The sequence below is a fragment of the Cheilinus undulatus genome, linkage group 16, assembly GCF_018320785.1.
Source record: "Cheilinus undulatus linkage group 16, ASM1832078v1, whole genome shotgun sequence".
Classification (NCBI taxonomy): Eukaryota; Metazoa; Chordata; class Actinopteri; order Labriformes; family Labridae; genus Cheilinus; species Cheilinus undulatus.
Window position 1 is genome coordinate 7,637,999 of NC_054880.1, and position 15,219 is coordinate 7,653,217.

The 15,219-nt window shown below is 38.8% G+C and overlaps 1 protein-coding gene across 2 annotated transcripts; it reads left to right on the forward strand.

Annotated features, from left to right (window-relative positions):
• Positions 1 to 4,882: 4,882 nt before the first annotated feature.
• LOC121523274 (guanine nucleotide-binding protein G(I)/G(S)/G(T) subunit beta-3-like) lies at positions 4,883 to 14,622 on the forward strand. Of its 2 annotated transcripts, none has more exons than XM_041808081.1 (7): positions 4,883 to 4,964; positions 8,591 to 8,654; positions 9,459 to 9,615; positions 9,707 to 9,773; positions 11,615 to 11,816; positions 11,909 to 12,125; positions 13,558 to 14,622. In XM_041808081.1, the coding sequence occupies exons 1-7, from the start codon at positions 4,942 to 4,944 to the stop codon at positions 13,662 to 13,664; spliced, it is 837 nt and encodes a 278-aa protein (XP_041664015.1). In that variant the 5' UTR covers positions 4,883 to 4,941; the 3' UTR covers positions 13,665 to 14,622. The 2 variants fall into 2 exon arrangements, with proteins under 2 accessions (XP_041664015.1, XP_041664016.1); XM_041808082.1 differs by lacking the exon at positions 4,883 to 4,964 and adding an exon at positions 4,975 to 5,006.
• Positions 14,623 to 15,219: the final 597 nt, after the last annotated feature.

A 15,219-nucleotide genomic window follows, 5' to 3' on the forward strand; every position in this document is an offset into this window, starting at 1 on the left:
TATTTTTCCTGCAGCAGGATTTTTTTCCTCCACAGACTTTTATCTGCTCCTCCATATTCTCACATTTCCTCTCCACCTGTTGCCTTTCTCCTCTCGCCTTGTTCTTTCATTTCTTCACCTGCTCTTGTCTTTTGACCTCATAACCTGATTTTCTCTGACCAATCGGTTTACCTACCGCCTCTCGTAGTGCTCCCTCTCCCAGTCTCTCTCTCCTGCTCCTTCCCTCTCTATTTCCATCTTTGAGCTTTATCCCTTCATCCCTTATCTCCTTCATCCCCTCCAATCCTCATCTGTTCTTCACTGTGGAGGAAGGGAGAGAGAAAGAGAGAGTTTTTCACAAGTAAGCTGCTAGCAGTCTGCCGGGGGAGAGCGTCAGAGGAGCCAGCGAGCAGGTTGTGCACCCGGGGATTGTGGAATCTAAAACAGCTCAAAGGGAGACACAGAGCCGAGAGGTATCTGGAACCAGGAGCTGCACAGGTGCAGGAGAAGAGAAGGGATCACCTTGTTGGTGGAAAAGTGAGTTTTTTCATTATATAACTGGTCTAATTGAACTCTATCCAGGTGCTTCCTCTACTTTTGGAGAGCTGCATTGAAATGCTGAAAAGCTGCATCATCTTACTTGGTAAAAATCTTGAGAAGGGGGGTGGATTTTTACTTTTGGGCGATTTGAAAAGCATAAAGTGGAGTTTTCCTGCAGTATGCGACAAAGTAGATTGACTAGAGTTGTGCGCATCTGTGAGGATGTCTTCATGTGGCTGCAGTTTGTGCATTTGCAGTGATTTTGTTGAATTTTAAGCTCTCTTCTGAAGTTCAATTCTGACTTTTTTTACAAAATTCTGCCTCCATTCTTTTCTGCAAGAAGACCACTTTACTCCACATTTTCTTGATACATTCTGAAGCATTAATCATTCTTTTGCTTGTAAAATAATAACAAATCAGACCCTTGTATGATGCGATGATTCCTTAAACCTTTTGAAGGTGATCTTTGGATTGCAGAGAAGCTGCCAAAGAGGATTGGTGCCTCAGGTGAGGCCTCAGTAAGCTGCAGCCTGATCCATCTCTAAAGGCCTCATCCAGGCAGAAGTGTTGGAATATTGGTGGAGGCAAAAGAAGACTTTGAATGCATTGCTCTCAAAGATACAAGAAGGAATAGCTTTGCTGTGCAGGAAAGGGGGCCCACAGAGAGTCCCCTGGTTCAGGCTCCAGTATTTCTAGCAACACCCCTGCATGCAACTCACTTCGTTTGCAGATTTTTTGCCTGATATTTTCTACTTCTTTGGTTGCAAGTTGAAGATTTTTAAAAGATGTCCTGTTCATTTTGGTTTTGAAAGGTGGAGGAGAAACCACACTTATGCACCATTATTTCTGTCATAATGAGAGAATATCAAGTAGAGGAGCTGCTGACATTTGACTAAAACAGACCCTCCACACCTCGCTACGTCCGCACCTCCCTCCCTCCCCCCGTCTCTGATCCCGAGGTAAAGAGCAGTCAGTAATCGGATGACAGGAGATTTGACCGGTAAAGCTTCCCTTAAGATCTCCTGCCTGGGATTTTAAGCCCCGTAGAAACCCCCCTCTACTGCCGCCATCACCCCCTCCCATGTCCGACCCTCCATCCTGCATCCTATCACAGGGTCGAGCTGCACGTAGGCCTCGTGCTGACCCTTGACCTCTGATTTTAAATAGAGCTTATTTTGCAAGATGGCATATATTCATGGAAGCAACTTTCCAAGTCATCTTTCAACTTCTAGACCCTTGGTGCGAACAGAAATAGATCTGAGTTTTGGGCATTATGTTTATACTTCTCTAGTAAGCAGAATCAGCTGATTTCAATCTGTTTAATTGCAAAGAACATTTACACATGCAAGGAATCTGACTTAGTGCAAAACGAGAAACTTCTGCTGCAGTAATGCACGACTTCTGCTAAAGTTTTAGTAAAAGTTTAACGTTCAGCTGATGGCCAGCTGTTGAATACAGCATCTCTACAAATGTAGTTAAAGTTCCTTGAAATTTTCTGTGATTACAGGATCATAATTTTGCAGTGTATCCATGCAATCATGCATGCCGTTTGACCCATCAAAATCTTATATTCATGCTGCCAAATTTCTCCTTTCAAGCATTAGAAATAAAGCCTTCATGTCATTCATATGTGGGATGCAGTAAAGACTTCACATGCTAAGAATGCTAAAGAAGAGAATCATGTACAAAGGAAGTTAGCATCAAATTAGTGGGACGTCAGTATCCTATTACAGAGTATTAGTCGCATACTGTGAACTGCAGCACGCAGGGAGTCAGTGACATGAAAATGATGAAGTTAAGGAAGTTGGAGAAGACTAAGAGGATCATTTTTAAGGATTTGAACAGACCATGCAGCTGATTTCATAAAATTGTGATCGTCTTAAATCAAGTGAGCAAAGAAAGGCGGGATCTGCTCAAAGCTGTCTGTTTCTGATAACTGGAGTTGTATTTGAGCTGAATAATGTGACAAAAAAAGTCTGACAGAAAGAGGAAAGGGGGAAGCAACCCCACTGGACAAACCAGGCTGTCTTCACAGATGATGTCGTCATAAATTCCTTCAGGAGGAAAACTGTGATGCAGCACTTCAGGAGTGTAAAAGCAGTGTCAGATCATGAAAGTGAAAGCAGAGGTTTTTGTATGGGTTTATCAGTGCTTTTAGTTGATATGAATGTTAAAGCTCCATTCTGTTACTCAGACATTTATTGATGCAGCTTTTTACATGACATGCTGCACGCATAAATGCCTCACCTTGAAGACAACCTAGATCAGGCCAAATATTCCCTACTTTCTTCTCTGGAACTCCCCTCCTTTTCTTGGAAAATCCTCTCTTCTTCCCTTTCTTATAACCTTCAAACCTCTGCATTCTTGGTAAGATCTCTACTATCTCCTTTCCTCCCACCTACATCCTCACTTTGCCCTTCTTTCCGTCACCTCGTGTCCTTTTCCTCTATGTCTCTGCCTTCCTTTACATCATAATTGGACCAGTACGGGAGCTAACAGTATTACAACTTTGGTTTAGGGAGGGATTAAACTTCAGGTCAGGTATGTGTCTAATCTTTGCTCTAGACTTGATGGTGTAAGAGCAACCTAAGTGCTCCAGATCAGCGTATCAGGGTCACAGAGTGATGCACAGCCTGGTCAGTGAATCTCTGTGTACCTGGACAGCAAGCTCACACCTCGGGGAATTTGGAAATAAAGCGATATAAAGACACTGAATTCCTTTAGGAGTTGTTGCACTCTCTTGTTGGTATTTAACACAATAAACATGCAGCACAACTGAATCTCTATGTCCCTGAAATTTCCTTTAAAAGACAATATTTCCTATGTGTACTTTCAAAACTCAATTATTTGTCATAAAGTTCCTCAAATCAAACACAAAGTAATGTTTCCAAAACTTGTTTTTCTCTCTTTTGCTTTCCAGTTTGACAGTTTCCTTTTCCGCCAGTAACATCCCCTAGAAACAGTCACAATGGCAGCTGAGAAAGCTGAAATGGATGCACTGAAAAAGGAGTGCGATAGCCTCCGTACACAGATTGAGGTGAGTGATAACTGCATGTGTAACACAAAGTACATCCCTAAAATTGTTAATCTAACTTTTAGGAGCTTTGTGGGGCCAAATTACACAAATATAAAGTTACTGTCACTCAAAAAACATGCAAACAACCCCAGAAATTAAGAAAAAGATAGAATTTTGATATCTTTCTGCAGAAGTTGCATGGCCATAGCATGATTGTGCATGCTCATTTTCATTCAGTGTAACAATAAATGATAAAAAACAAACATTTTAATTCCACAAATTCTATTTTAATGCAAGCCCAGCTGTCCCCTTGCAAAATGCAAACATAAAACACTTTGCAGGATTTTTTTCACCACATATAATAGCCCCTTTTCCCCACTTGTAGCAATCCATTATTAGCAAACTGAACTGGCATAAAAGCACAGAAATAAATCTACAAAAAAAGAGAAAAAAATTCACAAACTTTTAGGAGCTTTTTGGGACCAAAATACACAAAATTTAACATTTCTGTCCCATAGACAACATACAAACAACTTCAGAATTCAGGAAATTGATAGAATTTCAATATCTTTCTAAAGAAGTTGATGGTTAAAGTATGACTGCATGCTTATTATTTATTTACCGTAAAAAATTAATGATGAAAAAAACCTTTAAACTCCACAAATTCTATTTTAATGCAAGTGCAGTTGTCCCCTTGCAAAAATGCAACCAAAAAATACTTTGCAGGGATTTTTTTTTACCCCATATGCAGCAATGCATACTAGCAAACTGCTTTATATGAGTTTATTTCAGCTTTAAAGGATGGCAATTACTTTACATACTATGAGGGAAAAAGCTCATCTTTAACTTTTATAAATATAATTAGATCAAGAATACTGTACAGATTTATTTATTCTTTCTGGGCTGCTAAAAAACTTGACTCCTTTAGTTGCATGGTAAAGCACCTTCAGGTTGATAGTGACAATCATTGACAAATAATTAATGTTATGCATTTATGTTATTATTATTACATGTATGACTTTTAGGGGTTACCTTTACTACCATTAACCCCTATTTAGTGACCCTAAATATTACTGCTGTCTACGGTATATAAATGCAGCTATTTCAATGTCCAAATGACATTCAAAGAATAAAACAGCATGCATCATTCTGTGAAAATGTTCTCTAAAATCACCTAAACACAGGATTAATCTGCAGCTAGGCTGATTCTGAATGGTGTATTCTGTCTCTGTTGCCTCTATCCATTTTGCATGTCTAACATTTATCCCCCATGTCACCACTAGGCGGCCCGTAAGGGTGTCAACGACAGCAGCATGTCTGGAGCAGCAGGGGGCGTCGCCTCCGTTGGCCGAGTCCAGCTGAAGCTCAGGAAGACCCTGAAGGGTCACCTGGCTAAAATCTATGCCATGCACTGGTCTGCTGACTCCAGGTGAGGAAGAGGAGGGGGGCAGGACTGTTTTTATTTATTAAGGTCAAAGTTTTTAACATGTTTGTCACGGTAGTAGTCAGTGAGGCTATTTTATAACTCTGCTTTTCCTGATGACGTTAAATGCCTTTACAAATAATGTATGTTTTAATATATATTTGGTCCTGGAGGCCTGCCCTCAGGTTTGACTGTCATCCCTGACAAACCCAGAGAATAGGCTCTCCTCAGCTGTGATTAATTGATGATATGAATGCATGCATGTGTGTTGGATCAGTAGCATTGGTGCTAGCCTGAGTTCTGGCTAACAGTTACTTCATTTTGGAGCTGAAACGTGTGCTAAGCTATTATTGTGTGATGATGTTGAAATTGTTAATGGTGTCACTTTAAACACCTTTTCACCACATTTCCCACAAATAATCCCCTGTATTCTTGCCACTTTTCATCAATGTTGCTTTTTTTTTTTTTTTTTTTTTTTTTTACCATTTTTTTGCCCACAGTTGCCACTTTTAAGCCCTTTCACACCTTTCTAAGCCCTCTCCACCACTTTTTCTGCACGTTCTTGCCACTTGTTTTTTGCCATTTTCCTCCTTTTGTTGCCTCTTTGAACCATTTTACACACTTTTAACCCCTTTCTAAAACTTCTTATGCAATTTTTGCCTCTTTTAACCACATTTCAGTATTTGTAATGCCCATTTTCCACTTTTATGAATTTTTGCCACTTCAACCCCTTTCCACCACTCTCTCTGCCCATTTTGACAGTTTTAATCATATTTCACTATTCGTCATGCTCATTTTATACTATTTAATACCTCTTTTCACCTCTGTCAATGAAAATTTTTGCTATTTTGATCATATTTATGCCCATTTTCCATCCCTTTTTGCAGCTTCTTAAATTTATTTCTCCACCTTTGTTCATTATTGCCTCTTTGAAGCCATTTCACCACTTTCTAAACCATTTACACCACTTTTTTCTGCATGTTTTTGTCACTTTTTGACCATTTTTGACATTTTCCCCTGTTGTTGCAGTTAGCTACTTTATGAACAGAATATAAGTAAATCAAGTGTTACTTATAGCATTTTGGTTGTTGGAATATTGAGCTAGGCAGGCCATATTTAGATTATATAGCTTAATAATGCTACACCTTTAGCTGTTAAGTGGGGAGCACTTCAATGTAAACAAAATGTGTAAATCTGTTATAAGAATTTGGTAAAAGGCTGCTGTGATTGGTCAGACATATGGGTGTTTTAGTATTATGAAAAAATATAGGCTAGGTATTCTAAGTCACAAATAGTGAGGAGCTTTTCTTATACATCTGAAAATCTTTTTATTATTTAGTAAAGTGTTTTAACCCATTTAGACTCAAGGCTGCCTAAACTGATTGACAAAACCCTCCAAAACAGAACGAGACATGACGTTATAAACTAGGGCTGCCAAAAGATTTAAATTTTTTAAACACAGTTAATCTCCAAAAATTCTGTAGTTAATTGTGATTAATCACACTCTTTTTACCACATTCAAAAATTATTTTATTTTACATTTAAAACTGTTAAAGAGTCATTTTTATAATCTTTCTACAGCCTTAAACTACCTGTAATTGACTTACAAAGTACATTCAGACCTGCTCTTATAGGTAGATGGAAAACTTAACTATGGAAAAAGGAGCTTGTTATGGATTGTAAAGGAAGCTTTGCCTAGAGTATCCCCAGTCACATCATGATCTGTGTTGGTCTTGTCATCTAAAATACTGCTGTAAACAGCCTTGAAACGATCATATTTTTAATCCCACCTGTCTCTCAGCATGTGTTTTAGCAAGTCACAGCAGATTTTAAATCCTTTGTCCTAAAAACAGTAAAATCATCTAAAGTGTGCTGACTGTGTCAGGTCTTAAAGGTTGATGCACATCAGCGTCTCTTCTGGTCTTAATAGTATACACACCCAAATGCTACATCGGGTCTAAATGGGTTAAAATTAGTGTGAACTAGGAGAGTCAGTGATGAGAATGTGGGTTAAAGTTTGGCTTTACTGCATTTATCCTTCAGTCATAATGTTTTTGTTTGAAGAAAGCATGAGAAGATTTGTCTTCAGTGACATTTTGGATCTTTTAATCCAATAAACTTAAAATTAGTTAACACAAAACACTGTCAGGTCTTATAATATGATGATGGCAGGAGACATCAAATGACAGAAAATAAGCGGATTCCCCCCACAGCTTTTGTTTGTTTTAGCACCATATTTCAGATGTATAAAAAATACATGGCTACTAGTTTCTCTGGTGAAAATGTACTTAAGTAAAAGCACTGGTCTATAAATCTACTCAAGTAAAAGTAAAATTATGTAATTTAAAGTTTACTTTAAGAACTGAGTTGCTACTGAGGAGTTGTACGGTAAAATATGATCTTTCCTTATTGGAAGTAACAGAATGAGATCACAGATCTCCAACCAGGTTGTTCAGGTGAAATCCTTCCTCCATAATAAAGTAAAACATACAGCAACATTTAGCTCATATAGTTAGATTTAACACTTTAAAAGTGTTTATATTGGTCCACACTACATGAAGTTAAACTACGTTTTTAAAGTCTTAAATATTTTACAATTGACAGAGCTGCAGTAAATCAGGAAAATCAGTGGTGAGGTGGAGAGCAGAGTCAACCCTGCATACTGATAAAGAAAACGCTGTATGTGTTTATTAGGAGCAGCTAAAGTCATGGGCAGAAATGTGTCTAACATTAGGAACAAGTGCAATCCACCATAAACAGGAGCAAAATAACCCTCAACATTTTGATGCTACCAGCTTTTAGTTACGTTATGTTTTGATGCTAGAGCAGGGTTGGGCAACTTTGGTCACTAAGAGGGCCACATGATTTTTTTTCACTGCCAGAGGACCATTTCATTTCTTTTTTTTTTTTTTTTTTATTTACAAATTATACAAATTATAAGGATATTCTATATTTAACATTTAAAATCACCTGTAAGTTTACTTAAGGAACAACATAAAACTTTGATCACAGTTGATTAAACAAGCTTTTTTTTTTAAACTCTGATGCAAATAGTTGTACCTAATTTAATCAGCTGAATGCATTAGATTTTATACTGATAATTGTGGTGGATTATACTTTTTTCAGCATCTAATGATGCACATGAAGGATCTCTGCAGCAACAGTTACAGCCAATTGTATCTCTAATTTCTTGCAAAAATAACTCACATATACAAATAACCAAAGATGACGGTATAAATGTTCCTATTTTTTTTTCTTTTTTTTGTCTTCATGGTAGGAATCACGCTTTCTTCATATTTATAATTTCTTGATATTTGCAATCATCTTGCAAGCCACACTGAGTGAGACAGAGGGCCGTATGTGGTTGTGCTGGAGGAAGGGCTAGTTTGTATGGATTTTTAAAGCAATGCAATTCAAACTATACAGAGGATATTTGTAGGTCTGCAACTGTGTGCACTGACAGCAGAACACTGCCCTCTAGTGTTGGCGTAGCAGCTCTTTGTCCCATCTCTGACTAAATGTAGCATTTTCATATCAACCTGGCTCCTGTTTTTTCTTTGTGTCCAATCTAAAATAAAAATGTAAAGATTTTGATCCATCTCTGGGCTCATTGTGCTTGTTTTGTCTCACAGGCAAATGGTCAGTGCATCACAGGATGGCAAGCTCCTCATCTGGGATACCTTCACAGGAAACAAGGTGAGATCACAAATCCAGGGCTTCATTCAGACCTTATTTATGAGGTTTACAGTGCAGGTACAAAGACATCTCACTAAGTTAAAAAATGGCTGTCGTCACCTCATTGTAAGTTTTTAAAACATGCATTTATTCTGCAAAGACAACAGACTTTCAAGGGAAATTCACTGATTATTTTCAAGGCCTTTATCACAGATTCTTAATCTTGAATGGCATCAGTTTCACCACTGTATTTCTGTTACATGTGCTGTCAATTAAATCTTGCTTATTTACTCAGTAAGTTGGGGGTAAAGGTATGGCTATTTCTGGATCTAAATCATTTGGAGTAAAACTTATTAAAACATGTATTTGTTTTGCGAGGTTTGCAGATAATTAAGAGCAACAAAGTTGGAAAGACTTTCTGGATCCTGTCCCAAATGTGTCACAAGCTTGTGTGACAGTTTAGGGAAAGCTTGGAAACAGATTCACCTGCGAGTATTGGACTTTCTTTATAGCTTTCAGTTTGATTTTTAATTTTAATCTGTTTTTAAGTTAAAGGAGTTAAACTGAGCCTGTGATTGTTTAACTCAGTTTGCCCTTCCTGTTGAGGCTTCTTATCCTAAAATAATGAGATTAGCCTGGATTTCACTGATGAGTTAAGTGTTCAGTGATGGTTTAACCTTTGTTTCCACTTCGTCAGGAGTGAAATCAAGGTGTAAACACTGATGCATTTGAAACGTCTGATAAAAGAGACAACATAACAGCCTGTAATTGCTGGTTTTATGCAGACATGTGACTCAAACTGAATTAAATTTCCCCTCTCTCCAGTTGGTCGCTGTGCCCCTAAAGTCAGCCTGGGTGATGAGTGTCGCCTTTGCCCCCTCTGGAAACCTTGTGGCCAGCGGTGGTCTGGATAACATGTGCACAGTCTACAACATCAAGGCTGCCAGCCCCAAGACCCTCAGGGAGCTGGACGCACACACAGGTGACAACAACATTCAACTCTGTTCCAAAAAATGGCTGAAAATGTCCAACAAATATAGCACAAATTGGTCTCTCTCCTTTTTTCTTGTCAGGTTATCTTTCCTGCTGCCGTTTCCTCAGCGACAGTGAGATCCTGACAGCCTCTGGTGACACTACCTGGTTAGTTTATCCTAAGTGACTTCACCTTCAGCTGCAGCACACTCTTCAGCAAAATGATAAATTATACTTTAGTAGCATTTTTTCTCTAAAACAATGCATGTGCTCATCCTAAGCATGAAAGAGTAGCTCTTAATGGCACTGCAAAAACTTGAATCTAAGCCTGTGAATATGTATCATTTCTACCACAAAACCTTTATTTTATGCAACATTCACTTCACAAGTCCAGATAAATGCGTTATTTCAACATCTTACATGCAAAAAAATAATGCCTTAATTTCTTGTTATAGAGAACAATTAGCTGTCATTGAAGCAGGTAAAATATGCTTGCCAAGTTTCTCGGAATGAGATTTGCAGTAATGTCCAAAATTACATGCACTGTCACATTCCAAGAAACTCAGCATGTCAGTTCTGCTGGGTGAAGAAGCAGCTAGTTTAACCCATTACAACTGCTGATGAGATATCGAAAATGAAGGTACTTTTTAGACTCCTATTGTGCTAAATTGAAACCTGATCAAACTTTGCAGCCGGTACTCACATATTGCACGGATGATGCTATTTGGAGCCAAGATATGCAAAGAAAGCATGCAACTTTGTTTTTAACTGCAACAAGGAAACTCACTTTAAGTCACTGGAAAGACAACAAGACACCTCAAGTTAAGAGGCTGCAGTGTATTTTGCTTGATGCACTGACAGTTTTACTAATAACAAGCAATTCAGGCCTTGTTTTTTGCCTGTAATATCTAAAAATGAGATGTATATCTAGACTTTAACAGGTAAATGTTTCCTTTTGATTTGAAATTGGACAAATAAACTCGCTCAGATTTGAAATTTTATTGTGCATCACTGCTATAAAAACACCAAAAAAGCAGTCAAGTAGCTTTTTCATAGGAATAATCAAAGCAATATTTGAAACACAAGCCTAAAAGCCTCAAATTTTGAGAGGTTTAGGTCGAGTTTCTTTTCTTGTTTCAACTTTTTTTAGAACCAAGTAGGAACAATCATACTTGTTCTACAGCTTTACTTGTTCCCTTTTCTAGATTGGTTCTTTTTCTTGACAGAATTTTAATTTTTAATCCAAAAAAGCTCTCTTGGATGTGATAGCTTGCAGAAAAACAGGATGTTTCATGGCATGAATAAGAAAGTGCAACCTAAATTAAACTTTTTATCATTTTTGATCCATAAAGATAAATTAATTCAGCCTCATAATGCATTAGGATTAAGCTAACAGGCTAAGATAACATCCTGTTCCATCAGTTAGAAATATTTATTGGTAAATGCCTGAATTTGATTTAATTTGAATGGCTTTCAAGTGATAATTCCAGGTGAAATGTACTTCAAGGGGGAGGACAAAGGAACCTCTGTGTCCTAAATCCACAATGCTCCTTTAAAATTTGGACCAGATCTGAAACAAAGATGTGGCACTTTGGATAAATCCAATTTAAATCAGACGTTTAATGGTTAACTGTATATAAAAGTCTGTAGTCGTGTTTTTGAATCAGGGTGAGAGTGGCAGTGTTTTGGTACCAAGATGACTGTAGAAAATATGCTGGAAAATATTTTCTTTTTTTTTTTTTTTCTTTTTTGTAAGGATGAGAAATTACCCATTACTGGGTGCTTAGGACTTCTATTTTTGCTGCCATGATATAAAAACATCTATCAATATCATCTGAAGGTGTCACTTTTCAGTATTTTGACAACCTTAATCTGAAATAAGGTCCTGAGAATTAATTCAGGCTTTGAGAACACAATTCCTGATCTAAGTGGCCTGATTCATACTGAATAGGACTCCAAATTGTGGTCCGTCTCTTCATGATGTATTTCACCTTTCTCTTCCTCTACAGCTGCCTGTGGGATCTGGAGACTGGAAAGCAGAAGATCGTCTTCACCAACCACATTGGAGACTGCATGTCTCTGGCTCTCTCCCCCGACATGAACACCTTCATCTCTGGAGCCTGTGATTCTCTGGCCAAGCTGTGGGACCTGAGGGAAGGGGTCTGCAAGCAGACCTTCTCTGGACACACCAGCGACATCAACGCCATCGCTGTGAGCATCACAAACTCAGACACAGTTTTATTCGCTGCCTGAAACTGTGTTTGACTTTATCTAACTTCCTCCTGGTCTTCTCCCTTCTTCAGTTCTTCCCCAGTGGAAACGCCGTCATCACAGGCTCTGACGACTGCAGCTGCAAGATGTACGACCTGCGTTCTGACCAGGAGGTGATCGGCTACCAGGACAGCAGCCTGAATGCCGGTGTCACGTCTTTGGCTCTCTCCAACTCAGGCCGACTCATCTTTGCAGGATATGACGACTTCAACTGCCACATCTGGGACTCACTGAAGGGAGAGAAAGTTGGTGAGTAAAAGACAACGAGGCAGACTGTATTGGTTTTTATTGAGAGTTAGGGCAAAAATATACTGTAAATGAAAAAATGTTAGAGTAGTAATGACAGGTAGAGGTTCCGGATAGAGGTCAGTATTGACTTTAAAAAACGGGGTGAAAAACTTCTAAAGAAGCTTCCATGCAACAGACACAAGACTGAAATAAATGTCTCTTGATTTCACTCCCAAATCTAAACAGCTTATATAGATGTAACTCTTTATGTTTTTATTGCATGATTTAAGAGAAATAATGATCTGTGTAATTATTGGCAAAAAAGGCAACACGAAAGTTAATTTTATTAATGCAATAATGATCGAGTGCTACCTCTATGATGGCAGGAAGAATAGACTGATCTCTCTGGCTGCTTTAATTTGCTTCTCTGTCTGTAGAAGGTTATTTTTTCCATGTTCCATGTAATGCCATCTCTTTTCTTCTTTATGGAACTGACACCACAAACTGACACCACAAAAATGAAATGCACCCAAAAATGCACCCAAAAAAACAGTCAAATTCAGATTCCTTGATAGTCGGCACCAGAATTGCAAGTCAGTTTAACAAATTCTTAATATTTTAACACCATTTCAGGCCCAACTTCCTGTCGAATGCTTTTTCTAAACTGAAACTCTGCCACTAGAAGCTGCTTTAGTTGCTCTTAATCAATCAGCCGATCTTTGCTTGTATAGTGCCAACTCGTAACCAAAGTTATCTCTTTACAAAGAGGGCTGGTCTAGACTGTACATTCTTTAGCCTATTATCATAAAGACCAGCGTTAACCACCATGAGCACAGCACTAACAGCATTTAGCACAGTTCCAATGGCCTTCCCTCTAACATGCAGGAATGTTGAACAGCACCAGACTCATGTTGACAGCCCTCTGCTGGAGCAGTGCTGGGGTTTGAAAGGGCTAATGACTCCTGCTGTAATCTGATACACATAGTGAACAGATAGCATCGATAGCAACTTGTAGGAACAGCATGATTTTGCACTGTTATGATCAAGAAAATAGGGATGAAGTTGTCAAGATGCTTTGTCAGGTTATACTCACAAATAACGAAAGCATTGGTTGACAATATTCAGCGCAGAAATGTGGACATTTACTGGCAAAGAGGATTGAAGGTCAGTGGTGCTAGCACTGCTAACATTAGCCACATCCTGCAACCCAACTGTGCACAATTGTGAAACAGAAAACAGAAAATGTTTACTTGTCTTTGGACTAGTCAGCTAAACCAATCATAATTTACAGTAACCTGATGTGAAATTATTCACCCTGAACCTCCCTATGTTTTGAGCTTTTGGCCACACGACTCACCACTGCCCCCATGATTCCTGGTGGTCTTGCAACATCCGTCCTCTTCTCTTCTTGCCTCCTTTTCCTCACCCTGTCTCCTCTTCCTCTCATCCTCAGGTGTGCTGTCCGGCCACGACAACAGGGTGAGCTGCACCGGCGTCCCCGAGGACGGCATGGGCGTCTGCACAGGATCGTGGGACAGCTTCCTGAAACTGTGGAACTGAGGCGTCCCTGCGGAGAAAAACACCCGGAGGAGAGAGAGGAGGAGGAGAAGGAGGAGAGGATGATGAAAAGGGTGAAGATAGGAAGGAGAGGTTGACTGGGAAATAAACTAGGAGACGAGCAAGGATGAAGGATAACTGGTGTGTAAATTTGAGCTTCCTCTTTTCCTCTCCCTCTTCTCTTCTTCCTCATTCATGTATGCAAATAACGAGAGGCTGTGAGTGAGTCACGTTGTATAAATGGCATCAGGTAAACAGTGCACGATGCATCCCGCTGTATGTGCAAGGAGAGTTTTATTGTTGTTGAGACGATTTTAACCGCTGAAAAAATAAAAAATAGCGCATTACTCAAAATGATTACAGAGCAGAAAAGAAGCTCTTATTGAGAATGTCACTTCTAGATTTTCAACAATAAAAAAGAGAAAGAGCACGTGAATATTGAAAATAAGACTTTAGGTTTACAGATTTATTTTTATTGTCTTTAAGATCTTTGACCTGTAAAAGAGCCCGGCACTTATTTAGATAAAGGTTGATATGTAAATTTATTTGTATTTTATAGTTTAACACGTTAGCATGGACAGTTCATGTACAGTGTCTTTATTTTTTCTTTTTTTTTCTTTTTTTTTTTTTGGGCTGCACATATCCAGAGTGTATGTGTATTTATGTCAGCGCTTCCATTTTGGTTCCCCTGCTAACAACCAGCAGACTTTGATCCAAGATGGCTGCCGCTTTTTCCCCTGGCTGACCATGAAAATCCAATGATGTACCAAGACTAGAGAAGGTTACGAGGTAAAGTCGGGCCGACTGCCAGTTACAAACTCTCTGTAAAGACCTGTCAACTGTATTTTACTCCCCTGGGCTCAGCTGCATTTTGTAGGACTTTTACACTTGTGCAGTTCCTCTGTAAAAAGACCAAATGTTTGTTGAAAATCTTTCTAATAAACATAGAATTATGCATTAACACCATGTCAGAGCCTGTGTGTTTTTTGTGCATTCATACAAAGTCGTACTATATAACAACACATACAAGGCTTTTCTAGTCATACATTCTCTTTCATTTACATGGGGACAAACAACCAGGCACACTCACACCTATGAGCAGTTTAGCATCTCCAACCAACCCGGCAAGCATGTTTTTGGTCTACAGGAGGAAGCTGGAGTACCTTTTTGCTGTGAGGACACAGCTCTAGAATGAGGTTTTGACAAACCAAATTCCATTTTTCAACCCATATTAAATTGGATACAGTTATAAGGCAGTGTAATTAATATTTAAACTGATAAAACTCTCCATCTTTTAAAAATATATACACATTCAGATTTTTATAGTGCAACATGTCCCTTTAAAGTTGGGACAGGATCAAGACAAGACTGGGAAAGTTGTAGAATGCTCAAAAACACATTGTACAGGGTGAAGATGGCCCAATGGTTGTACCCAGTGTATGTTGGTGGCCCGGATTCAAAACCAGCCTGCTGCTACTTTCCTGCTCTCTCATCCCCATTTATGAGTCTATCCACTTTCCTCTAAATGAAAGCATTAGAAGCCCAAAAGTATATCCTT